Source organism: Vigna unguiculata, chromosome 3 (assembly GCF_037176805.1).
Source record: "Vigna unguiculata cultivar grain cowpea cultivar isolate G323 ecotype 2 chromosome 3, ASM3717680v1, whole genome shotgun sequence".
Lineage (NCBI taxonomy): Eukaryota > Viridiplantae > Streptophyta > Magnoliopsida > Fabales > Fabaceae > Vigna > Vigna unguiculata.
In genome coordinates this window covers 4,325,212-4,352,551 of record NC_140794.1, presented here as the reverse complement: position 1 = coordinate 4,352,551, position 27,340 = coordinate 4,325,212, and the positions used below count along the sequence as shown (strand labels likewise).

At 28.1% G+C, this 27,340-nt stretch overlaps 3 protein-coding genes across 10 annotated transcripts; 1 reads left to right on the top strand and 2 right to left on the bottom strand.

The window, feature by feature from the left end:
* Positions 1–688: 688 nt before the first annotated feature.
* Positions 689–3,726, bottom strand: LOC114178980 (uncharacterized). 2 transcript variants are annotated; one of them, XM_085670983.1, is made up of 7 exons: positions 3,517–3,726; positions 3,209–3,392; positions 3,066–3,115; positions 2,278–2,581; positions 1,994–2,182; positions 1,642–1,824; positions 689–1,098 (listed from the first exon to the last, which is right to left on the bottom strand). In XM_085670983.1, exons 1-7 carry the CDS (start codon positions 3,600–3,602, stop codon positions 865–867), a joined length of 1,230 nt encoding a protein of 409 aa, XP_085527109.1. In that variant the 5' UTR covers positions 3,603–3,726; the 3' UTR covers positions 689–864. The 2 variants fall into 2 exon arrangements, with proteins under 2 accessions (XP_085527109.1, XP_027920952.1); XM_028065151.2 differs by having other exon boundaries at positions 690–1,098; positions 2,278–2,578; positions 3,517–3,723.
* A 2,719-nt stretch (positions 3,727–6,445) lies between these two features.
* Positions 6,446–10,092, bottom strand: LOC114175287 (putative beta-1,4-xylosyltransferase IRX10L). Its single transcript, XM_028060067.2, has 4 exons — positions 9,551–10,092; positions 7,956–8,344; positions 7,639–7,880; positions 6,446–7,340 (listed from the first exon to the last, which is right to left on the bottom strand). The coding sequence occupies exons 1-4, from the start codon at positions 9,654–9,656 to the stop codon at positions 6,827–6,829; spliced, it is 1,251 nt and encodes a 416-aa protein (XP_027915868.1). The 5' UTR covers positions 9,657–10,092; the 3' UTR covers positions 6,446–6,826.
* Positions 10,093–12,338: 2,246 nt separating this feature from the next.
* LOC114175839 (uncharacterized) lies at positions 12,339–25,488 on the top strand. 7 transcript variants are annotated; one of them, XM_085671397.1, is made up of 9 exons: positions 12,339–12,470; positions 12,555–12,909; positions 20,467–20,544; positions 22,200–22,377; positions 24,236–24,494; positions 24,590–24,626; positions 24,727–24,832; positions 25,008–25,118; positions 25,204–25,488. In XM_085671397.1, the coding sequence occupies exons 4-9, from the start codon at positions 22,252–22,254 to the stop codon at positions 25,318–25,320; spliced, it is 756 nt and encodes a 251-aa protein (XP_085527523.1). In that variant the 5' UTR covers positions 12,339–12,470; positions 12,555–12,909; positions 20,467–20,544; positions 22,200–22,251; the 3' UTR covers positions 25,321–25,488. The 7 variants fall into 7 exon arrangements, with proteins under 7 accessions (XP_085527523.1, XP_027916462.1, XP_027916460.1 ...); XM_028060661.2 differs by lacking the exon at positions 12,339–12,470 and adding an exon at positions 19,060–19,135 and having other exon boundaries at positions 12,485–12,909; positions 20,478–20,544; XM_028060659.2 differs by lacking the exon at positions 12,339–12,470 and adding an exon at positions 19,060–19,135 and having other exon boundaries at positions 12,485–12,909.
* The last annotated feature ends 1,852 nt before the right edge of the window (positions 25,489–27,340 follow it).

Here is a 27,340-nt window from a genome sequence, read left to right as displayed (position 1 = left end):
CAGTAGACATTCTTTTTATTGAAAATATAGATCTTCTAAAACTTGATCACTTAAATGTTTCTATGCCTCATCATCATCATCAATCCTATGTAATAGAAGTGTTTTTTAAGTCTAACACTTACCTAAAAATACTCAATTTATCTTTATCTCTTCCTCATTGCAGTTTCTCACGATCAATCTCCTTTCTTTCTTTCTTTCTTTCTTTCAAGTTCGGTTGTCTAGACGATTGGAGTACCTGTTGATAAGACTCCGATGCTTAAGTCAATTCAAGCCCGTTCGAGTCAGTATAATTAGTGCTGTAATAAATGTGATGCAAAAGTTCTTACCTTAGGTTCCTATTTATAGTGTTTGACATTGTGATTAAGGTTTTCTTAATCACGACTCAATTGCTTTTTAAACTTGATTACTGACTTGTAATACTTTAATTTGCAGATTTGGTTTTGATGCAGCGATCTCGACCGAAGTACCGTGCGTACTGGTGAAGCCACCATATCTATGCTACGATAACAAAATTCCAATGTCACGAGTGGGCTATGGCCGCTCGGGTTGTGATCACTCTGAAGAAATTGTCATATCAACAATCCACGGGATTATCCGCCTGTAGCGAACGGCCTTGGGCTACTTATCCTTAGGCCGCCTGATCGAGAATCTGGCTAGAGATGTTAATAGGTCATACAGTACAAAAAGAAAAGTGCCAAATATTTTTTTTGCTCATAAACTGATAATAAGTTATTTTCTTCGTTAAATAATGTTCAAAAATTGAAAGGTAAAATAGGAAATATTTATTGGTACATAGTTTTTTTACTCTATGCTATTATTTTCTGCCATAACATAAACAATTAATTAACATGAAAGCACTGTTCCTTAGACTTGTCCAAGTGTTTTGTTGTGAATGCATTGAAGCACATTATGAAAGCTTTTTGTGAAGGAATCCAGCACCTCAAGTTGGAGTTGTGATCCAACAGAAGGCCATTGAATCCCCAACTTCTGAATTGCACTGTAAATATGTTGAGCCTCTAATACTTTTGCATCAAGGGTTCTTGAAAGAATGCCATGGTGCATGAAGGCTTTAAGAGCTTGTTCTGGCATGGTTGAAATCTGTAGAACCATAAAATAGAAGGCAACAAGGTTAGAAAGAGATTCAATATATTAGGTTTAATTAATCTTTTGAGTCCTCAAAGTTTTTGTATTTTTAAATTGAATTTCGTTAAGTAGATAGTGTGATTATCATTTTGTTTTCTTATCTGTTTTTTCTTTTTCTTCTCTACTTACTAACAAGTATGAAATTTTATAGTTATTATAAAAGGACATCGTAGTTAATAAAAGCTACAATCAATTTTTATTACTTCAACTAAAATATATAAAAATATTAAATATTAAATAGGAAAAATATAATAAAGACTCAATTGAAAATAATCAACTTTATGAAATTCAGCCCATATTATGCATTCATTAAAAATAAATAAAATGGTATTTGTAGACACTAAACAAACAATTTTTAAGCATAGGATACAATTTTAGAGAAAAAAATGAATGATGAAGTCTTATTTTACAAAGTTAAAAAACTCAACCAAGTGTCAAATAGAAATGTGTTAGAACCACATATATGTGAAAGTGTATGATAATTTTTGTATTACTCACCGTATCCGGTCCAATAAGAGAATCAACATAAAATGCGTCAGGGTATTCTGGGTTTTTCACATTTGTCGAAGCCCACATTAGCCTCTGCTTTTTGGCACCTCTCTTCTCCAAGTGTTCCCATCTTGGACCAGAAAACTTTTTCTGATAAAGTTGGTAAGCTAAGACTGCTTGAGCAATTGCACCCTATAACATTTTCAGGAGTTAAGTATATCTCATACAAACTTTCGAAAACAGAAATAAGGTGAAAATAAAGAACATGTTTAGATTAAAAGTGAAAACAAAAACTAAAGTATGAAACATTTTCTCAAATGAAGCTGTCTGAAAGTTACAAAAAAAACAAACTGGTTCACACCTTTCCTTTGAGATGAAGAGCCTCAGAGGTACCAATTTGGTGAAGTTTTGTGTCAAGTGCAGAATCCACTCTACTGATGTAGAATGCTGCTGCACTTGAAACCTTGGAGAGATCAGTTCTGCCACAAGCCTCAAGGCCATCCAAGTAAGCATCAATCACTGCCTCATATCTAGTGAGGCAAAATATGAGCTGTTTCAAAGACAAAGTCTTAGGATATTATTGCTGCAGCTATTGAGGATCAAAATTTGTGGCATCAGAAAAAAGCACATAGTTAACAAACTTACAGTGGCATTCACACTTATCCCCAGAGAAATAACCTCCTTCATAGAAAGAATGGATTCATCAGTTGCAGGAATTTTAATATAGACATTTGAACACCCAATCATCTTGTGAAGCCATTTTGCCTCTTCAATTGTCCCCTTGGTATCATTTGCTAGTTTGGGGGAAACTGCAACAGATACATATCCATCTACACCATCTGAATCATTGTAAATTGGCTCCAACATTTTGCAGGTATCATGTATGTCTTTCACTACTAATTCCCAATAGACACTCTCTGTGTCTTTTCCTTCCCCTACCAGTTTCCTACTTGATTGCAAATCAAATTAATAAATATTTTATATTCATACCCAGAAAGAAATATCATCAGTTGCATATTCTGGATATCAAGGTAAACCGCAGGTCTTGTTTTTGTTAATTAAGATCCTGTAATGTTAGTTTAAAAATGTGAAAAATGAATGTATTCAGTCCAGAAATCTATTATTCATAATATATATAGTATGAAGTAGCATTTGGTAATGGTTTCCCTTTCTTGATCTCTTCTACCTCTGAACAGAGAAAAGTTAGTATAACTACTTACCACCTACAAACTCAGATTAAGGGATAAACTGACCATTGTTAACTGAATATTAATTATTGAGTTAAACAGTAATTAATTACCGAAAGTCAGTATTCAAAATCTATCCTGATTCATTACAAGAAGCTAAGGGCAAAAAAAAAAAAAACTAGGGTCTTCATCTGTTGTTGCAAAGAAGTAATCTCTTGTGAATCCAAGATGAAGTTAAAAAACTACCTCAACTGTTGATCGTAGGCATTTGAGGATGAAATAGCTCTCTGAAAAATCTGCAATGTGAGAACATTGTACAGCAATTAAAAGCAATATACAAAGAAACTAGAGAAGATAACATAGAAAGTGATGCAAAAGAGGGGAAGCACCGCTGGATTGGTGGTGACACCTCTGATCCCATTGGCAATAAATGGAAGCAAATCTGAAACAGGGCGACATAGATTGTCATAATAAGGGCTCTGTCTCTGCTTCTGGAAGAGATGGTGAAGAATAGTACTTTTGATCTTTTCCCTGTTATTGCTATGTTCCATTTTTCCTCCTAGACAGTGCAAACTGAGGGTAGAAAATGCAACAATGGAAGGGAAAGAAAATGAGAATAAGATGACAGATAAAATGTGAATGTGGTGCAACCATGCAAATGCAGCTTTATTGAGAAAGAAAAATGGGAGTAAGGAACCTAAAGGGTCTACTCTGAACCCAAGTTTGGGGAGTGAAAAAGCTTGAACTTGGCACTGGAAAAGCAATGGTTGAAGCCATTGCCATTGAAATTTGGATTCTTTTGCTGGTTTTTTTTGCCTTCAAAACAACTTGATCATAATTTGTTATTGCTAATTTTTCATTGGGATGTGCAAAACCTGCTGCAACCAATCAAATTTTGTGCTTATTAAATTGATTAACAGGTATGGTTAAGGCTCTACGGAATCCAAAACATTTATCAAATTATTAAAATAAACTCAGTTATCACATAAACATATTTGAATTTTTTTTTTTTCCCAATATACCTTTTTAAAAGAAATTTCCCAAAGAGCACAAATATCATTTTATTTCTACGTCTCTTAGTTGTTAAGAGCTATGAGTTCGATCCCTCCAAATTTTTAATTGGTTTTTTATTTCAATGGCACAAACTATCAAAATTTGGTTACTTAAGGATTGAATTCTGAAAAATATTTTCTGATTAAAAAATAAAAGCGGATGAAAGTTCTAAAAACTATATAAAATAAGAAATAAATTAATTTAAAATAGTTTATTAAAATGTTGAGATTATATTTTAATTAGTTTGAAAAATGAAGAAAGTAAAAAATAACTTTTAGTTTTGTAATATTGATTTATAACGTAATTTGAATTAAATTTGTAATTATAGATTTGTTGGAAAAAATTATAATTATAATTTTAGTCTTTTGAGTTAAAAAAACAAATATAGTGATTCAAATAAAATACATATTACTTTAGGTGGTTTAAAAAGTACAAGTTTATTAATTTAATATTTTTTTTTTGTAATCGCTATGATGATAATCTTTTGAATGTTGAAATTTAGTTTATTTGATAACTAATGGTAAAATGAGAGAAAATAGATAACTTATTATTGAAAGTACAAATAATTCGATATATACAGATGATTTTTGACCCTACACACTTGGGTGAAGAAGTTGGGTATGTTTGTCAGTAATAGATAATTTATTCTTCGTAAACATCATTTTATATTTGCATTAAATCATGTATGAGTTTTTGTTATTAAGAACTTTAACTAGATGTTAGTAATTATTTTTTGTAATATGTTTTGGATCTTGATATTATAGTACTTCAAATATGAATTCACATAGTTTGGCCATAAGTGATTAATAATAATAATGTTGCCAAATTTTAAAATTTTCATATATTTTATTTTTCACTTTTTCTTCCAACCATTATAATGATGATAAAAAAACTAATTTTAAATTATATAAAACCAATATTACAAAACCTAAGTTTGTTAGACCTTAAATTATTTTTTCTTTTTTCTTTTTTTAAACCAATTAAATTTGATATCAACCTTTTAATTATTAATTATTTTAATTTATTTTTCTTTAATTTCAATTTCAATTTTTTTTATTTTCTTTTAAACTTTCTTAGGATTTTCAACTGCTACAGTGAATAAACTCATTTGGAGAAGTAAAGAAGCATTAGGTTCATTTAGAAATTTTTTTAAAATATAAAATTATTTTGCGAAAAAATTCAACCTATTTTCTTTAAGGATAATGATATTTTACTTTACTTTTTTTGACTTACTTTTAACTCGCTACTTTAATCACCCTTAGATCATCTATTTTAACTTTTTGTAATGATGTGATGTAATAGTTCAAAGATGATTGAAGTAATGGATTAAAAGTGAATCAAAAAGAGTGAGTCAAAATATCATTATTCTTTATTTAAAGATGCGTATAGACAACATTTATCTCATTTTGGGTGATTACTTGTTCAACCACACTTGATTCTTTTTGGGTATTACTATTTCACACTTTATTTGATCGAAGAAAATTTTGTACAATCACTTTAAATGAAGAAAAGTATTAAGAAAAAAGTTAAATTATTTTTTACATAAATGAGTTAACGTTAACGTGTAGAAGCTATAATTTCCCCAAAAGTTTATTTTTTGTTTAGGAAGAATTAGTTATTCTTTTTTGTCTTATTTCTCTATCCTAAAACTGTATTTGAAGAAGTTTTCACGAAATACAAACATACGTGCTGTAAGTTAGCAGTGAATAAAAAGGTAAGCTATTTTCATATATATAATAATCAGAATTAAAAATATTTATATTTTTAAGAATAAAAGGATTTAAATGTTTGATATATGTCATCGAACTTAAATTTTAGTGAAGGCATAAGACGAAGGCCTCATTGGTCATACCTTGTAAATGAATCTCTTTAAATCTTTTATAAGTCTTTGTAATTAGGTTAATAGTCTTCATAAGCAAAACAATTTAAGATGTGGAATTCTTGTCACAAAAGACTTAATTTGTACTTATTAGCTCATAAAATAGGTTCTATAACCATTTGTTAGTGATTTTAATTTGTCCTTTCCTTTTCTATGAATAAAAAAATTGTTCAATAGTATAAAAAAAAAGAGAAAAAAAGAATATGAACTTAAAATTACAAAAATAACCTGCCTAAAAGATTATGTGTTAAAAATAGAAAATATGTTTATCTTTAAATACTTGTTAGTCTCTCTCGTCCAACCAAATATGAAAATGTAAAATTTTTAAGTCCTTTCCTTTCTTTTTTCCTCACTTTTACCTTAACCAAACAATGTGCTAGTATAATTGAATCTTCATTTCAAACTGATATCATCAATCTCAAGATTTTAATGGACAAAACAAATAGAAGCTCTTTTTTTTTTTAATTCTAATAAATATCAGGGTTCGCCTAATAGCTTTGGATAATTTAAGTGGGTTTAAACCTTGTTGCCATTAATGTAAGAATAAAAAAGAAAAGATAAAATCTCAGATCAAGCTCTAAAATTTAAAAGGTTGTGTATGTTGATTTATTAGAGTAATCCACCTCAACAGATGCAATAAATTCTAGCTTCTAATTGAACTCAATTTAACAAGAAAATATCATAAAACCAAGACTTAAACACTCTGTAAAAGTATCAATTAAGTATTCCATCTACCTTCAAACAGACTGTCTCTGAACAATAATACATGCAAGAATTACAGTGAAGTTAATTGCCATCACAATTTAATTTGCAGTGCCACCCAATTTACCGAATCCAGCATGCAGTATAAGACATGTACTTCTATTATAGGAGAAAACAAGAATCTAGAAACTTCAATCATGTTGCAAAATGGATTACATGACCTAATGAATTATCTATGAAGATAACAAAATTTACAAAACAAAACAAAAATAAAGAAAAGGTATCTCATTTACCAACCCTATGAACACTTTGGGAGGATTGAGCAAGAAATATAAAGAATCCTATAATGGCCTCAGAAAAAGCAATATAACTGTTACCAAGGTTTAAGGTCACTCACAGGTCCAGCAGTCCAATTCAAGATCTTCTCCCCTGATTTCAAGAACACAGTGTTGTCATGTGGCAGTTTCCTTGCCAGTCCATTTAAAACTTGATGGAAGGCATCTCCAGGTTGAGCAGGCTGTGGGAAAAGCATTGCTTGCTTCATGGAAGGGTTAGCAAGCAATATTTGCTTCCTCAATATGACTTGTGGTGAGATAGATGTGAGTATGGTATCCAACTTTGGAACCTCCTCCTCAGCAACAAACACTCCTATCTCTTCCCATGGGATTGCATCAGCAAATGGCAGAACAATGTCATCTGCAATAATAACAGGTATGCAACCAAATATCACAGCCTCTACCAATCTTGGGCTCCAAGGAGCCCATCCAAGTGGGCATAGGCAAAACACAGCTCGTTGCATGTCCTCGTAGTACGTGGTTGGATGCTCAGTGGAGACATCAAATAGAGGATTGTTTTTAAAGTTCTCCCACACTGCTGCTCTTGCACCTCTGCAAGATTACAGAACATGGCCACTTTGATCAATAGAAGCTTCTTTTGTTATTGCATACACTGATGCACCAAACTACATGCATACTTGATTTTCAAGTTTTTGTTTAGAAACAACCAATTTTAGGTAATGAATAGATCTTAATATGATTGACCTGATTTTTATAGTTAAACAAAATACAATAGTTATATGAATCAAAGTCCTTAGTCATTGCATCTTTCGTAAAAAAAAAGTGTAAATCAGCTTTCTTATGCATCTATGATTCAGACCCTCTCCTTTAAACTTGTAATAAGGCCTACCTTGCATAGTAACCACCTTCAGGGTCATTGCCAACATCATAAAAGAGTCCTCGGAAGTATACAAAAATGGACCTGGGAGTCTTATCAGGAATTAGGTGGGTGTGCATTTTCTGTGGTGGAGCGTATGGAGGAATGGTAATTGAGCCCTCTTTCAAGCATACATGATTCCTCTGTCCAAATGTTTGAACCAATGTAGCACGCCTTAACAGTTGAAGAATCCCTCTTTCAATTGCCTTCTCTTCCTGGTACAAATTAATATAAATATATAATACAAGTGGTATAAATAATGAAAATTAAAAGTCACACTAAATTTGTACCTGGTAATGAAAACATGCCCCAAAGTCGTGAGGAACCACAAAGAAGTGATCTGCTCCCTCTGTGCGATTCCAATAGGGCCAGTTTGAAGAAATAAGTTGTATGGCACTTCTCATCATTCGTGGTGACTTGAAGGGTAAAGGGAGGCCATTTGGTGTCAAGTCACAAGTGGTGTATACAGGGGTATAAAACCAGTCAGCCTCTTCCGGATTAAGTGTTCGGACAGGGCTAGATAAGAGAAACCGGTGCATAAAGATTTCAGCAGCAAACATATGGTTGAGGCATCTCGGATCTTTTTGCAGAATTTTCTTATTATACTTACTTGGAAGTTCATATACAAAAACCTTCAACCTTCCCACTGGATCATCTTCCAATACATCACCAGCACTACCTGCAGTTGGTTTAACCACAACATGCTTATAACTTCAGTATATCTCCAGAAATATAATTGCTTAATGTAATTCATTGAGAAATAGCACAAAAAACTGCTTATTAAACACCTTAAAATCCCAAGGGTCAAAAAAGATAAACCATAATTTTATATATATCTTGTCTTACTTAACAACCATTCCAGCTAGTTCCTGATGCTATCTTTTCAAAATCTATACATCACTGTGGCAAGTTAATATTCATGTCTTCATAACATTTAGACATGTGTTCTGTCAGGGAGTAGCGTTCATATTTTGGCTAACAATTCCCCCCTTTTTAGCTTTATAAGGCTCAAAATAAAAGAAAAAAAGTGAGTATTCTGCAAATTGTAGAGTTCCAATTTAAATTGTAATCAAGTTTCTGTTGGTAAACAAGACAATTTACTTTTAACTCTTGGGATAAAAGAGGAAGGCAACGTAAATGTTGAAATTTCTATTACAACATTCCACTATCAAAATTGAAGCTCAGAAGCCGGCAAGAAAGCCCTCGAGATTTTGAAAAACAAACCTTAAAAATGTGTTTACAATACATTGTTTTTATGCCTTTGGGTAAACCAGATTGCCAATCTATAGAAATAACAGAGCCAATAGACACAAAATTACCAATCCACAATCTTCTAGCGTAAACAAGTTCCAGGGCAGACCAATCAAAACATTTCTCTCATACCCTAATTAATTGTTATGTGTTCTCTGAAATCAAGCACAACCCATTAATGATCCTAAGACGTCATTTGGCATGCATTACCATTTAAGTTACGCAACCTAAGCAGCTATTCATTATCATTAACCCAATCGCAGTCATTGAACATTGAAACAAAAAACTGTCAAATTCCAGTATTTGTAGTATCTAACTAAAGAGCTTGGTACTTTTGGATCTTTAGAAAAACCATCCACATTCAATGCTGAAGAGCCAATGCTTAATGGTTGAAAAAATAACTTCACAAAAAAAAAAATCGTCAACTTATGCAACAAATATCCTAATCAATCTCAATCACAAGCAGATCTTAATCAAACTTATTCAAAGTAACCAGAGACACAACACTGAGAACCGCAATACAATGCGGTCAAAATCAACATCAAACATAACCATAGTTAATCGATCACAACCAACGTAAAGCCAAGCAAAAGGAAGAAACTAAAATGCAAAAATCAGCAAAAAAAAAAAAAACCTGAAATTCTTTCAGTTGGTTGGTTCCTGCCCAGCTCCACAGCACCAATTGTAAAGAAAGAATAGGCACAAAGAAACCCCAAAAGACTCAATTTCCGCATACCCATTTTTGTTTACGCAGCAAAGAAATGATTTTTGATTGAAGAATGGAAAAAGGGAAGTGATGGTGATAAAGGGTGGAACTCCAAAAGAAGGAAAGTAAGTGTTTATTATAAGGAAATCAATTGTGGTCAGAAGAAGAAGGTGAAGGTTGAAAAGTCACAGGGGAAAGTAGTTGTGAGAGGTTTCTTGGCATCGGGGTTTCGCAGGAACAGTTTGAAGAAGGAAAGTGACATGGGTTCTTCTCAGCAGCAACAGAGAGAGACAGATTTGAACATTGAGGGACCAACAAACAGAATGTGGATTTGCCTTGAAGAAACAATGCTAAAGAAGATTGAAGAAGAAGAATAAGATGAAGGTGATGAATTGGAGGAGAAGGATTTGCAATTTTCTTTGAGGTTTGATGCCAAGTCCATCTCACACAACCATTTAGACACCAAAATTCAATGATATCACTCTCTTCAATTTAGCTTTAACCGACCCTTCGTTTTTTTTTTCTCTCCCTCCAAAATGACTTAAATTAACTTTTAATATATATAATTTTTATTAATGAATTTGATTTTTTAAAATAAAATCAACGTAATGCAAGATGCCAAATACTCTTAATCAGAAATTATTAATAAAAAATTGAAACAACAAGGATTATTTCAAAACTATTATAACGAAAAAAACACTTAATAAAAACTTAGTCATACTAATTATAATAAGATTACTTTATGTGATTTTTCCTTTTTACAATAAGGAAATTACTAAAAATATGAATTTACTTGTAGATCAGATTAAAATTATCATCTACAAGTTTGTATACTTTTATATATTTTTAAAATTAGAGTTAAATATCTTTTTAATTTTTTAACCTTTACTAAAAAATGAAATTAGTTTTTTTCGAATTTTTTTTTAAATTTAGTTTCTTAACTTTATAAATATATAAATTTAGTCCTCACAACCAAATATCATTAAATTTATTTAACGTTTTAAACGCGGTTTATGATAAAAATAATATTTTTCATCTTTTGTTTTTTATCTTATATTAATAGATTCTGGTAGTCTATTTTTCTATTCATTTTTGTATAATGTACTTGAATATGTATATATATCAAAAGTCAATCTTTTATTTTGTGCAACTCTAATATTGGAATATGCAAATGATTCTTCATTCCCATTGTTTCTCTGTACGAATTTCTTTATATGGTATTAGAGTCAAGTTCTACTTTTTTTCATCTATGGCAACCCATACTCCTGATCACCTTATCAATCCTTCCCATCCCTTTTTTCTTCGATCAGGATAAAACATTGTCTTAGCTCACATTTTTTCTTTAATATTAACTAAGTGTTAGTTGAGATATGTGTTCGAACGATTAAATAAATTTAATAAAATTTTATTAAAAAAATTAAATTCACGCATCTTTAAAATTAGGAGATCAAATTGTGTCAAAATTTCAAAAAGAAATAATTTTTATAGTAAATTAAGGGACAAAAACATATTTAATCCTTAAAATTATCATTTTTTTTAAAAAAAAGTTAAACTGAAATTATGAAAAAAAAAATAGAAGGCTCCATATTTCAATGCAGAAATCAAATAATTATTATAAGGTTGATTTGTACAAATTTTCTATACACACTCATTAAAAAATTGAATGAATTTCTTACGAGTTAACTTTAATTTAGATATAAATTAACGTGTAAAAGTTATTTATTTCTTTAACCTGCCAATAAGTTAATTTTATTATATAGAAAAAGAAAACGCTTTACTTTATTCTCTAATAATAACTAGGAATAAGTTTATCTAAATATGTTTATAATCTTATTTTATTTTTCTACTTTCTCTTTCCAATGGTAATAGAGCCGAATATTCTACTTCTCATCATGTTGTTTTCAATTTTCTATATGATTTGGGGAATCTTTGAATACGAAACATGTTTCACCTTAGTGCTTCTGTGGTAAACATTGGTAGATTAATATGTTTTTCTTGTACACTATAAATACCATATGCAGAAAGCAATTTACATTTGAGTGGTAAACATCCATAGATTAATATGTTTTTCTTGTATACTATTTTTAATCTTAAACAATTTCCTTATTTTTTTGAATGAAAGACTTAAATTTACACTTGATTTTCAATCGTATGAATCGTATGTATATGAAGTGTGAGTCTCATCATGTTGATATTTTCCATTGAAACTAACCATGAGTATTCTTATTGTACCCTCCGCTGTCAGAAAAATTTTCGATATAAATAATTGTCTAAATCGGTCACCAAAAATAATGATTGGTTCTAATACCTTTAATGAGTATTTTGAAAGAAAATAAATACAAAAATACAATATTATTAACATAAACTCATTCCACACATAAAAAATTAACATCACCTCGATCTTCAACCCAAAATCTTAAAGTTTTGATATAAAGAATTTAGAATCAATCGATGTCTATTTCCTCCTTGATCTTCCATAGAAATACCCATCGTACATGATCTCAACTTAAGTTAAAAATAAATTGTTGAAAAAACTAAAAGGAAAAATGTTAGCCGTATAGAAGAAAGTGATGTCATATTCTGAAATTAAAACTTTCAATATAGTACATACTCATACTCCACATAAAGAAAAATCTTGATGAGATACTCATTAAATTCCAACAGGATAATACTGAATCCATAAAAATACAAACAAAATGAAAATATCCAAACCGAGTCGCATAAGTCCAACGAGAACCAGCTAAACAAAACTCAGAATACAAACAAGGTGAAGAGAAAAAAGTCAGCAACGTGTGTTGGAGAAGTGTGAGTCAGCATCAACATGCAATAATGGCCCCAACCCTTTTCGGTGAACCTCAGTCACTCCCAAAATAATGTCTATTATCTCTACACACTGCAACACTACTCAAACTTCTCTCTCTCTTCGGTGCAGTGCTGTGATGATGCTGTGATGCTGGTGCATGCATGAGTTTGGTCAATAATGCACGATTTTTCTTGTCAAAACCAGATCATTGAACAGAGCAAACCCGAATTTCTTTGGAAATTTTGGAGAAACGAGGACTTTGACAGAGAAATCAAACCAACCAACGGAATTTGAAAGTCAAACAAAGTGCCTTTGAAATTTGAAACCCTGTTGCAAGGAAAATGGTTTCTTTTCGTCATCAAAGTGGTTATCGGTTCCTATAAATTGGGTGAAGACTGAAAGAGATAACAAATTTGTTGGAAAGAAGAACAGAGACAGACATTGAAGCCCTTTGAGACAGTGACAGCTCGTTAGAAGCAAAGAGGTTAGTAGCTTCTCTTCATTCTAAACTACATCAAAATGCTTCGTTGTTTGTGTTTGTCTTTTGTTATGTTCTGTTTTCACAAGCACACACTCAAAGCTTCACTTTGAGATCCATTTTTTGTTTTGTTTTCATGTTTTCTCAAGTTATCTTGCCTTTTTTAGTTGTTTTTATTTGATTCTGGAATGTTTTATGGATGATTGCTATTTGCACACCCATGATTTCCCCATATCCCATCTCTTTTTAAGATAAAAATTACCCTAACTAAAATTAAAAATATAATCATATTTCATACTCTCTCTCTCTAATGTTCTCTTGTCTTCTTTACACTCGTGTCGGTGTCATTCATTGTGATAGTTATTACTACTATCATCGTTGACGTTGTAAACGGTGATGGTCTAAGATTTATCTTCTTTGGTTTGTTTTCCTCTTTTGTGTGTATATTCTAGATTGTTTGATTTGAAAGTATTCTGAATTATAAAATGCATGAACTAGTTGCAACTCTTGGAATGATAAGTATTTTCACTTAAGACTATTTTTTTAATAGTGTATGTGAACGGGATAGATAAGATAAGTAGCTTCTTATATAATGTTTATTGGATAAATATTTGTCTTTTATATACATATTTTGTTAATATTTATGGTTATCCATAATACCCGTAAACATTTATAAAAAATATATTTAACAATATATTTTAACTATAAATTTTAATAAAAATAAAATGCATAACATTCATAAATTTAAAATAAAGTGCAAATAAATCATTTAAATAATGTTAAATGACACTTCGTAAAGAAATTGAGATTTTTTAAAACCAATTAATAAAAAAAAATAACTCATTCAAGATCAATGTGTTAATAATTTAGTCATTTTTTGTAAGCTTTTTATTTATTTAAATTATAGTATAGCGGGTATGAGTATCTACGGGTACGGATACTATGATACTCGTATTCACCCCATTAACATGCGGATATAAAAAAATACATGTACCATTTACATACACGTATCTATCTACAATATATATTTTCTACCTGTTGTGAATTTTATCTGTAAATGTATACGGGTACGAATTTTTTTGACATCCCCTTGACATAATCTGAAATATTCTTCTACATCCATAATTTAAAATATTTTTATTATGTAAAAAATGTTTTTAGGGTTATGAAACATAGGGCAAGCTTTTGAATCTATTGAATCTAGAAGAATACTTCAAATTCTACGATCTAAAAAATACTTTTTATATTAAAAAGTATTTTACATCGTGGAATATAAAATAAAGTGGTATCAGAATGTAGCTTTCCACATTTTCTCCGTGAAATCTCAAGACAAGAACACACGTCACCATGCGTGTGCCCACATAAACCTTAATTGCCATATTATAGAAGAAAGACAAAGTAGATATTTTCAAATTTAGAGGGGTGTCTTGCACAACTATGGGAGTATTAAAAGCAATCCCTATTCAGTTGATTAAGTGATTGAAGCTGACGAATTAAAAATCTGAACATCAAAAGTGGTAAAATGTGTCATGTTTTCCTATTTTCTTACTTGCGTTTTGTTTAATTAAACGCAAGAACTTAGTAATCCCAAGGTGGAGACGTTTGTCTTGGTCCACAGATCGATACCCTAGAACCAAGGTTGAGGCGAGTCAATTCGGATCGAAGGTTTGAGACATATTAAAAATTAAGACGAGTTATTTTGAGTAGAAGGTCGAAATAAGTTAGTCTAGATTGAAGGTCGAGACGCACAAACACGAGTAGAAGGTCGAGACAGATTGTCATAAGACGAAGGTTAAGATAAATCATTCGAAACCAAAGATTGAGATGGACCAACCTAGACCAAAAATCGAGATGGATCAACTCGAATAGAAGGATAAGACGAAACTTCTTTTATTTGTGCGTATCATGGCAGAAGCATGATTTGTTTTTAAAATCAACAACACCAAAAAAAAAAATTGCTAATAGTTTGTTTAGTTTTTTTAACTGATTTTAAAAACTTTTAATTGCTATAAGTGGGTGTAAAATTATTTTGAGATGTATATGTCTTAACGTGAGGTGTGTTGGAAGTTGCACATCGTCCAAAGATAAAATCAATTTATCATATATATATATATATATGAGTGTAAATTTTATTTTATAAATCAATTTTATAAGATTGAATTAAACTTAAAACAAATATTATTTGAAAAAAAATCTTAATCTTAGTTAATGACAATTAAAAATCCTTCTCAAAATCAATTCGAAAAAAATCTTATATGATTTTAATAAAAAAATAATACCAAACCATCATTGAATACAAATATAGTTTATTATTACATTTAAATATTTAAATATTATTTAATTCTTAAACAGTTTATCGTAATTTGTGGTAATTGGAATATATTATTGAAATCAAAAAAATAAATTCAATAATTTTGAATTGTCTTATATATATATACAAATTATTTAATAAATAAAACAACGTAAGTGATAACTATTTAAATTTCTTGATAATTCTTAATTTATCCGTCTAAACATAATATGAAGGTAGTGTGAAATGAATAAACTCATTTTAATCCTAATAAATAAATAGGGAAGGATTACTTAGCACAAATAATCAACATTATTTATCTCTTGCTCAAGTGTCACTTTGTCACTTGGACGACGTGACTTATTGCACACTCCATCAATTTTCATACTAACAACTTACTCAAACTCTTCATTGTTTAAATAATCACTTGTCATTTAAGCGATAATAGTTTTAGAAGAGAGAAAACTATTTTAAGTCATACCCCAATGAAGAGTTATATTGACAAAACAGCCTTAATGGTATTTGAATTATATGTTCGTTTAGATAATAATTACTTATTATTTGACCATTGACAAACAAGTTCAACACTTAACTGCAACTTATAATATTAAAAGAAACAATTTTGTGAATGCATCAATTTTCTCTAACAAAAATGAGATAAGTCAAATCATAATTGAATTGTAACATTTAAATTGATATATTTTTAAAGATGAAGAATTATACTTCATATAATTTTTTAAATATTTTCTAAAGTAAATATTTTTTAATATTAAAGGCAATTTAGAGGAATATTCACTGAATTATTTTTCAAAGTTATACAAGTTATAAGTTTTAAATATTAAGTATTTGTATGTTTTAATACTTAATTAGTCTAAAAAAATATGTATAGCTTGTTAAATTTAAAAGTTCTACACGAAGTGAATGGAAAACTAAATATTTCACATTTATACATTTAAAAACTTTATTGATAAATTTTCTTACTATTAAACTAAGTCGCATAACTTTTAGTATAATTAAATAAGATATTTTTTATTGTAATTTACTTACATTTTCTTTGGCAGACCAATTCCGGCAGCTTCTTATTAGCCGGTGAGAATGACTTTTGAACTTTGAGTTGACGCGAATCACGCGCTGTCACGTGATGTGCATGTGATGTGAGTTATGAACCAACGAACAATACAGTTGGGGCAAAACAAATAAATTCCTATCAAATTTAATCATATATCTTGGGTGGGACTTGCCATATATGTTGCACCGTTTTCTTTATATGAAATTCAGTACAATGTTAAACAAATTTAAATGTCATATAGGTTTAATTAATTTTTTAAAAGTTTAATTAATAATTTCATCATTATATTTAGATTTATGATTAATTTTTATTTTGATATTTATTTTTCAATTTAGATTGATTAAATAGAGATAACATCAATTTTATATAAAATTTAACTTTTGTTGAGATGTGATTACATATGAGACAAAACCCTCGTCTTGTCCATGTCCAAAAAATCGCCTCTTTGGATTCAATATAACAAATTTAGGAATTTTGTTTTTTTTACTACATCATGAAAGATGGACACATGAAACCAGTTGACACTTTTGGATTCATAAAAAATGAGTCAAAAACAAATATAAAGATCAAAATGAATTAAAAACTTAAATATAAGAATTAAATTATTGATTAAAATTTTTTAAACAACTCCTTAATATATAATACTATAAATATTCTTACATGATAAAAGGATTATTAGAACTCATTGTGTTCGAAATGAATTACATTGAACTCGAGTGTTTAGAAAATATTTATAGAGTACCAAGAGTAAACAGACAATTATTTTTGAAGCTGTTAAATAATTAAAATATACTAAAAATTTAAATAAGTCAATTTTACTTATATATTAATTTTATATAATTAATTTCACTTATTTATTTTGTTTTGATATGTAAATTTTAAATAATTTTACTCCATTTAATGATATTTATTTTACAATATTTAATTGTTATATATATATAAATATATTTTGTTAGAATTTAATGTAATTAATTTATTTCATGAATATGGGTAAAATTAGTCTTTTTAGTTCAATATCTTTTTTCAACTATTTTAAAAAATTGTTTTATATAAAATTAAATATATATTGTAACACTCTTAAATTAGTAGAATCACTACTAACACAAAGAAGATTTATTTCGATTGTAGATTACACGTAGATGCAAGGTACGTAAATTAAAATGTTTGTTTACCTAATAAAAGACATAAATTTATGTCTGTTGCAACAACAACAAACATAATTTTTTTATCTTAAAACTCACATTCAAGACACATAAAGAGAACTTTCATGCATATCGATTACTGAGTTCCCCCATAAATAGTCGAGCGCACCAATATTATAATGAGGAGGATGAGAAACTAGCACCCAATGCCCAGAATGGCACCTAGCGGCCCAAGCCTAGTGCCCGATGGCTACGCCACTAGAGCTCACTGGATTTAAATTCCTATGTAGCGACCAATAGCACCTGGGTGGTATTTCACTAGAATGTTAAATTTCATTGGCGCCCAACGATATAATGGTCCCCACAATACCATAATAGCAACTTAGGTGTGGCATAACTATACCAGATTGTCCATTTTACTTGTCTAGGCAATTATACTTTTTCTTTAGTTCGAAAGCACCATGGCTTAGTTCAAAATAACATTAAAAAAAGCATAAATTGAACAATCTTGTTATAGTTAATCAATGTCACATATCACCAATTATATCAAACATATTAGAGTTCGATAATGCATATCAAGTTGGGTTCATTTGTCTATCTTAGTTATTTCTATTATTCTCATGCATTAAATAGGTATATTATAGTTTAAACATTCTTAGATAGTGTCAATCAACCGATTTGATAACATTATAACTCAAGCCTCAACATCCATAGTTCAAAATATGTATATAATCTCCAACACAACAATTTAAAATCAAACACTTTAAGTCAACAATTTAAAAGGCCTACATACCAAATAAAACATTACAACTAATCTTGTCTCATCCAAATGAGAATCACATATTTATCCTACACCATAGGAAAATCCTTGATTAATAAAAAATTTTAGTGACAAAAAATAACCAGTCTATAGTGATCAATTTATATATCAATTTAAACTAAAAATTATTAGTAACTAAAATAGTTTCAAAAAATTATAATTGGTCTCTAAACTGGTAACTAAAATAGTCTTTATTTTACACTGGTCTCTAAATTGGTCACTATCATTAGCTATCTAGGTTTTGTCTACCAAAAGAATTGGTTTCTAAAATAATCTCTAGTTATGAAATTGATTTCTAAATTGGTCTCTAAACATATTTTATTATCATAAATTTGTCACTATTTGATAGTTTTCTTGTAGTGATATCAAGCGATTAAGGGTACCATTCATAGAGCAAATCCCTAATTTCATATTATATAACCGTTTTACATCATACAAACTAATTTTAAATAGAAAATAAATTCACATCAAACAATTTCTATCATCTCAATATACCATTATAATACTAATTTTACTATAAATAATCTCAATATGCCACTATAATAATAATAATAATAATAATAATAATAATAATTTTTCTATAATTTACTAACTTTCATTTATTCCTAAAATTCTAGTTCTCAAATGATGCATTAATTACATAAAAAAAAACACCTATCAAAGATTATAACACATATTGATAATCACAAACAAACAAATATTTATCTTGAACTATCTTTGAGTCACATGCATGAACCATAGAGTTACGTGTAACTCCGAATAATACACCAAGTCAAAAGTAGACAAAAATAAACTTACTCTATTTTGATTTTTGATCGGTTGGTTGAATGTGTAGAACTCTCTGCAAGGATCTTCTTACGATCTCTGATCTTCAAATAAATGAAAGATGTTGTCAAAGATCAAGAGAGAAGGTAAATAAAAATTTAAAGAATTGTTTTTTAAAAAGATGGTGGTTTTATAATGTGAAAATCTATTAATAAAAAATTTATTTATAATATATTTTAAATAATAAAATAAAATTCAATACTACTCTTTAATATTTTCTTCATCCTTACATACACACTTAGTATAAAATGATTTCTTTCATAAATGATATATAGGTAAAAATTATGTTATAGTTTAATATAAAATTTTATTTATCACATAAAAATATTTGATCTATAACTTAGTTTGAAAATAGACCATAACTCTTTTAAATAATTTTTTTTTTTTAAAATATATATATATATATATATATATATATATATAATTTTAATTAGAAAAAACAAAAAGAGACGCATAACATTCAAAAAGTTTATAATTGAGCCGAGTACCATTTGTGCAAAAGTTGATGTTGATGTCAATGGTACCCTCAAAGTAAGAAAAAAGCAAAATAAATTGTCGTCCATGAAAATCGTTTTTGTAACTCTTGTGAAGGGAAATAATGAGAAAACACAACATTAAGTTCATCTGTCCGCAACAACTAGGAGAGATAATATTTAAGAAAATAGTGTATTTATATTGTCATTTTTTTCTAAATTTATCTCTATGAATCAAATTACATAATTTTTATTTTTTCTACTCTATAAAAAATAATCAAATAATTAATTTCATGTCTTATTTATTTCCACTTTCATATTTTAGTTTTTATTCATTTCTTTGAATCAACCCAAACAGAAGAAGAAAATATAATAACAGTACCATTAGTGTAGACGCTATTATAAAATACAGTTATATATATATATATATATATATATGATTTTACTTTCTTTTGATAAGAAAATATGGGCGGTTTAAGAGTAAAGCAAATAAAATTAGTCGTTTTAGCTTTTTAGTAAAAAAAGTTATTAATTTTTTTTTATTGTTAATATTTTCCTATTAATTATGAAATTATTTTTAAGAAACAAAGTTTAAAAAATATTTTTGTACTAATATATTTGTATTAAATTAATTATAAAATTATGTTTGAGATAAAAAAAAGACATCAAAAGAATATTTTATTACTAATATAGTTCTATTACATTAATTAATTAATTTATGTTTGAGAATAAAATTTAATTAAATTATTATTAGTATATGTTAATTTTTATTGATATTAAAAATAACAATTAATGATTTAAAACTTTTATTTAGTATATTATAATTTTGTTTATAAAGAAAAAAATGATTAGTTATTATTATTATCTTATAATATTATTTTCTTCTTTTATTATTTTATCTTTTTGTCAATTCTCTTACATCTTATTTTCTTCCATTCTAAAAGACATTTTTTAGGGTCTTGACAGATTACATTCCTTCAATCTCATATTGTCCGTGTACCAGATTTTCATCCTCATTCCTGGTTAGTATGTTTTTGTTTTCTACGTGTGTTATTGTAGTTTTTATTCTGTTTTGAATTTGTAATAAAATTAGAAATGTGTTTCTTTTGTCCAATTTAGTTTTTTGGTATTTTTTTATTATGAGTTCAAGAGTTTTTTTGCATATATTTTAATGATAAACTGAATTTTTTCTAACAAACTATTAATTAGATTAGGGGTTAATCTTTTGGTGGATAATAGATTAATTGGAACATAATTCAAAATTGAGTTTTATGTAGAAAGATAATTCAAATTTAGAAGAAAAAAAAGACTTACTATTGAGTTGAGAAGAACCTAAGTTTTGTGAAAAATGTATTAGACACAAAAAGAAACAATTTGATGAAAACATTAAAATGAAATTGTAAAATCTCTTCTAGAATCCTTTAGAATTGATTATTTTTTGTATATTGTAGATAAATAAATTATCACACTTCAAATTGAACAATTTAAAATATACCAAGATATTGTTTGTTTGTTATGTAGTGTTAAAAAATTAAAATCACTAGATTATACATTTTTGCAAGAAAATTTCTTAAACCTTGAAAAATCTTTAAAACATGATAATTTGTTAGATAGGGATTAATTTGATTTATTTTCATAATTAAATATCTTAAAAGAAATTATAGGTTTGGAGAATGGTAAACCAATTGACATTCTTAATTATATAAAAAAATTAGATGATTCTTTTCCTAATATATATATATAACTTATAGAACAATGTTAACAATTCCAGTATTAATAATGTCTCAAGAAAGATTAAATGGATTAGTCTTATCTATTAAAGAAGAATTATTAAATAAAATTAATTATGAGAATTTAATAAATAATTTTTCATAAAAAAAAAAACTCGAAAAGATAAATTTTAGATAAAAGGCCTCTGCTTATAAATTTGTTTTAGTTCTCTAAAACTCTTGAACCACTCTTGCAAGTTTAAAATTTCTAAGTTATTTTTGTAGTTGAAAATGTTTGTTTTCATGAAGAGTATATAAATGTTGAAAGAAGTTATTTTTTAGATAGAGTTATTAGAAATTTATAATACGAGCGAGTGGAGTAAAATAAAAAAGTTAAAAGAGTAAATGACATCAATATCTTATTAATATTGTATAAATTTTATTTAAAATAAAATATATTTAAACAAGATTCATATTTTATATATATAAATAGGAGCCTAAATTATTTTGATGTGATTTGTTAAGCCTTTAAGTTAGAGAGGAAAGTTGTGTGGCATTAAGTGGTGAAGACAGAGCAGTGAATGAGTGACCGAATTGACCAAATATAATTAATGGATCTGGTTTACGGAATCGATATTAGTTGTAATCACATTTCTTCACGGAAGCAATAAGTTACAGAAACTAGTTATGCATCACATTCAACTTCATCTTCCATTAAAGCCCACGCATTTCAATTCTTGTACTTCTTCTGAACAACACTCCACAGACCCCATTCTCATTTTCAAGAAAAAAATAAATAAACTTTCTTCTCTCTTTTAGCATTCAATGCTCTAAACTATTACCTTCATGCCGATCTTCCTGCGTACCAAATTAAGTTGTTCAACATCAATGTCTTGGTGGATGGGTTAACATGCTGCATATATAATCACTTTTCTTCTCCATAACTTTCCAAAAAAAACTGGGTTCAGGTTCTTTGCTTGAAGCGAAACCAAGAAGAAGAAGAAGAAAAAGAAGGTTGAAATGGAAGCAATGAACGTGATGAGGGTTAGAGAAGACGTGCGTGTGGAAGACGATACCACTCAGACTGAACTCACCAAAATTCGTCTCTTGAGGGCAATGGTTGAAGCACGAGATCCCTCTGCTAAGGTACACTATATTCTTTTCATTTCGATTCTCTGAAATTTTTTATTTTTAGAGATAAATTTTCAATAAATATTTTAAATGTAAGAATTCTTAAGATTTCTATGAATTTATTTTACTTGATTAAGATCAAGAGGTACCCTAGGATTTAACTTTAAAATGAAATTTAGATGAGACATTAGTCACATGAAAAGACTTTAAAAATAGTACAAATGCTCCAAATAAAATCTTGCAATAAAGAATATTCAGTAGTTATGTAATTAAAAGCAATTACCATTTATTCTTGACTGTTCTTACCTGTTACCTTTTTGTGATCTTTCATTTTCACCATTTATCACCAATATTGGTGAGGAATAGACAGAGATATTATGACAACTCACACAACCTCTAGGTTTTTGTTCGTACATTTTAACGTGGTTTTACTTTTAAGGTTTTCTTCATTTTCAATTTTAAAATTTAAAAAATATATGCATTGAAATTTCCAAGAGCATATCAATTACTTTTAGAATTTGAATTCTCTGCATATCGATGAACACGAGTTTTAATATTTTAAAATATATTAAAATGATTTTCAAATATTGTAATAAGTATTATTATATATATATATATATATATATATTATTTTAAAGTGTAATAATTGATAATAAATTTTGAATTGAAATCATACACTACTACACTGCCATATTAGTAAGTAATGCATCAACCAACGGACAGTGACATGAGCCGAAAATATTAAATGCCTGTCAGATTTAATTTTATCACGAGGCATTATTAAGCTCTCTTATTATTGTCAGATTTTGAATATTTTTAGTCAAATTTATTAGTCCTATTATTTAATTATGTGAGCTATTTATAAAATGTTAATTACATAACATATTTAAAAACCAATAAATGTATCTTTTTCTTTTTCAAGGAGTGAGTTGAAAGTGATTTTTTTATGTAAATTTTTTATAAGAAAATTTTATTTTATCTTCTTCATTGCATCAACACACCACAATGTAAGATCAATTTGAACCAAAAATCAACACTTTGCTTTCAAAATTTTAGTTACACTAATAGTTTACTAACAAAATTATTTGTACGTCAATTTTACTATAAGAAATTTTTGCACTATTGACTGGGCTTTGAATAAAAGTACTGAATTATGTTTTGTGAATGCCTAACAAATATGAAAGTTTTGTTGAATTGTGCGTGTCAGAAAAAAAAAATGTTGATCAAAATAGCTTTGTTGGTAAACTGTCTATTTTTTTACTTAAGTTACTTATTATTCATCAATTTCTTCGCGAACTCTTTCGCGTAGTTAGTTTGCATGTCCATTTAATCCTTATCTTTCGTTAATTAGTTGCCTTGAGTGTCAAACCATATTGTTAGAGAAAAACAACTGAGATCTATGGAGATAAAAAAATTGTTAATTTTATGTTTATTCGAAATCTTAGTTTAATTTTATATATATATATATATATATATATATATATATTGTTAATTTTATGTTTATTCGAAATCTTAGTTTAATTTTATATATATATATATTTTTAGATATGTTAAGAACCGGATTTTAAGTCTAATTCAATCCTATCAAATTGGTTTTAATATGAGATTTGCACTTTATTTATATACTATAAAATTGATTTATTTTCGATCAACGTAGGAATTTCAACAATATTGTCTATTTTCTTTATTTGTAGTTGTAATTTTACTATCTTTTATAATTTAATAGATAGTATAAAAGTTATCCACAACATTTGTTTTTCGATGGGTTATCGTGTTATTCGTTATCAATCATATCGGATCATTATTGGTGTCTAGATTTGCTTAACTTGATTCCATTATAGCTCAAAAGTTGATTTTGGTTTGTCGGTTGCAGGAAGAAGATGATTTTACGATTAGAAGATTCCTACGTGCTCGTGATTTAGATTTGGAGAAGGCTTCTACAATGTTCCTGAAGTACTTGAAATGGAGACATTCCTTTGTTCCAAATGGTTCTGTAACTGTATCAGAAGTTCGCAATGATCTTGCTCAGGAGAAGGTGTTCATGCAAGGACATGACAAGATAGGTCGACCCATAGCTGTTGTAGTCGGTAGAAAACATTTTCAGAACAAAGATGGTGGAGATGAATTCAAACGTATGTTTAATTCCAATTAACGCCATTTAATCTTTACTTCTTCTAGTATACTTTGTGTCCCTCATTCACAAGTATATAACTTCTTTGTGACACAGGTTTTGTCGTCTACGTGTTTGACAAAATATGCGCAAGGTAATCCCAATTTTATTCCTTACTTGTCTTTCATCCAGAACTATTAGTTTTGAAGTTTTGTGTGTTTGAAAGGTAATTAACATGGCTCTTGGTGTATTAGTATTCCACCTGGTCAAGAAAAGTTTGTTGCCATAGCTGAACTCAAGGGATGGGGATACTCAAACAGTGACGTTCGTGGATACCTTGGTGCTCTAACAGTTTTGCAGGTATAGCACCATTTATTGGTTGTTTCAGTGTTTTGACATGGTAGAAGACAGATTAGTGTATTTGGTAACATGTCACACATCAGTTAGGAATAAGGTCAATGTTAACATGTTTGTGTTTGTGTGAAGCTGGAATTGAAGTTCTTATGTTGTGATGGCTGTAAATTTTTGGATGCAGGATTATTACCCGGAAAGATTGGGGAAGTTGATTATTGTCAATGCACCATACATATTTATGAAAGTGTGGCAACTCATTTACCCTTTCATTGACAACAAAACCAAGAAGAAGGTTATGTCTTAAATTCAGTTTCTATCTAATTAAATACATGATATATGGTATGTGTTTGAGATGTTGAAGTTGGATTTGCTTGCAGATAGTGTTTGTGGATAAAAATAAGGTTAAATCTGCACTGTTAGAAGACATTGATGAAAGTAATATGCCAGAGATATTCGGTGGGCCACTACCATTAGTCCGAATTCAGGATATCTAAAGTAACTGCTAACAAAATAAGGAGAGACCATAATAGAAAAAAGAAACTTTATTCTTTCTAATTTGTGTATTTGTATGGTATTTTCTGTACCCAAATAAAGTACACTACTACTGATCATGTGTTAATTACAGAAGACTGGAATAATAAAGATGGCCATTGTTGTCTCAACAGATTCAATATGGTGCTACTTGTCCTCATTCACATAATGTAGGTAGGTTATTGCATCAAATAGTGATGTTTGATGTGGGTTATGATACAAAATGCTGGTATTTCACCAACCTAGTTGAGGCTTACCATAAATTGCATTATCAAACCAAGAATCGTCCCAGTACACAAATTTTTCTTTTTCACGGCACCCGGAGGAAATATTGATCAGCTTTAAAAAAATTAGGAATATTTACCAGAAATCTTATACCGATCAAAAGGATAAATATATATATATATATATATATATATATATATATTGAAAAGAATAAAATTAATGTTTGAGGTAAAATTAAAATTTATTTTTTTCTCAAATTTTGTTACAGTTTCTTAAATTTTAAAAATGAATAAATATTGTCTTTATAATTTGATTGAAGTTAATTTTTTTGATATGTCAAATGACATTTTAATTTTTGAACTTTAAAAATAAATAAATATTGTCTTTATAATTTGATTGGGGTTAACTTTTTTATATGTCAAATAACATTTTGAATTACCATTTAAATTATTTACACCTTTTTATACATTTTATTTTAAATGTCAATTTCAAACATCGTTTAACATAAAAAAAGTTAACTTTTGATGGATTAAAATATTATATTCATTATTTTTAAAGTTTGAAAACAATAATATATCAAAATTTAGAACAAAAGTAAATTTTAATTTTACGTCTAAATTTAAATATTACAAAGGTATAATTAGTCGCAAACGTACCCAGTTATTTTTTCTTTCTTAAAAAAACATAATTAACCTTTTTAAAAACTTTCCTATACAAACTGAAGGTGATTTTCTGAATTTAGTTAAATTTAAAATTTATATTTTGATAATATTTTTTAAAACTACATTCAACCATATATTTTACTTTTGTGCGAAGAATATTAATAAACTTTCTTAATGATTAATATCCGTAAAAAAAATTGATTTACATTTTTTTTAAATTAACCATCATTATATATTTTTGAAAACCAACACCAGATAAAGTTGATCAAACTAACTAACATCACTATGGATTTACCTTTTCTTTTCCTAATTTACCATTATAAGTAGTGTGCACCTTCTTTATTTTTTTTAGTAATTTTCTCTTTAATTTTTTAATTTTTTTAATTCTATTTTTTAATTTTTCTTAATTTTTTAAACTCCTTATTTTCATCGACTTCTTCCCTTATTTATTTTTAAACTTTTCTACTTGTTCCTTTCTTGAATTTTTTTTTTCTAAATTTTTTTCAATTCTTTTTAAAAGTTGTTTCCATCTTCTTGATCTCTTTTTAGTCTTTAATTATGTTCTTGAATTTTCTTTTGTGAAATTTTAATCATCATATTCAGGACTTCTCTTAAACAATTTAAAATCTTTTCTTAATTCTATTTTCTCATTTTTCTTAATTTTTTTAAATTTTCATTTTCATTAACTTCTTCAATTATTTACTTTTACACTTTTTTTGCTTATTGTTGTTTTCCTGAATTTTACTATCTAAATTTTTTTGAATTTCTTTTAAAAGTTGTTATCATCTTCTTGATAATTTTTTTAATCTTTAATTAAGTTCTTTAAACTTGTTTTGTGAAATTTTAATCATCATACTGAGTTCTTCTCTTAAAAATTTTAAAATCTTTTTCTTTAATTCTATTTTCTCACTTTTCTTAATTTTTTTAATTCTTCATTTTCATTAACTTCTTCAATTATTTATTTTTATAATTTTTTTACTTGTTGTTCTTTTCTTGAATTTTATTTTCTAAATTTTTTTTGAATTCTTTTTAAAAGTTGTTATCATCTTCTTTATCCTTTTTTAAATCTTTAATTAAGTTCTTGAAAATTGTTTTG

Excerpts from the sequence above, each read along its gene's own strand:
- LOC114175287 (XM_028060067.2), bottom strand. The coding sequence starts at position 9,656 with ATGGGTATGCGGAAATTGAGTCTTTTGGGGTTTCTTTGTGCCTATTCT. Across the intron at positions 8,345-9,550 it reads ACCAACTGAAAGAATTTCAG|GTAGTGCTGGTGATGTATTG; the intron begins GTTTTTTTTTTT and ends AACCAACTGCAG. Across the intron at positions 7,341-7,638 it reads GAAGGTGGTTACTATGCAAG|AGGTGCAAGAGCAGCAGTGT; the intron begins GTAGGCCTTATT and ends GTAATCTTGCAG.
- LOC114178980 (XM_085670983.1), bottom strand. The coding sequence starts at position 3,602 with ATGGCAATGGCTTCAACCATTGCTTTTCCAGTGCCAAGTTCAAGCTTT. Across the intron at positions 3,393-3,516 it reads GTTCAGAGTAGACCCTTTAG|TTTGCACTGTCTAGGAGGAA; the intron begins GTTCCTTACTCC and ends TTCTACCCTCAG. Across the intron at positions 1,099-1,641 it reads CTCTTATTGGACCGGATACG|ATTTCAACCATGCCAGAACA; the intron begins GTGAGTAATACA and ends ATGGTTCTACAG.
- LOC114175839 (XM_085671397.1), top strand. The coding sequence starts at position 22,252 with ATGGAAGCAATGAACGTGATGAGGGTTAGAGAAGACGTGCGTGTGGAA. Across the intron at positions 22,378-24,235 it reads CACGAGATCCCTCTGCTAAG|GAAGAAGATGATTTTACGAT; the intron begins GTACACTATATT and ends TGTCGGTTGCAG. Across the intron at positions 25,119-25,203 it reads ACAACAAAACCAAGAAGAAG|ATAGTGTTTGTGGATAAAAA; the intron begins GTTATGTCTTAA and ends ATTTGCTTGCAG.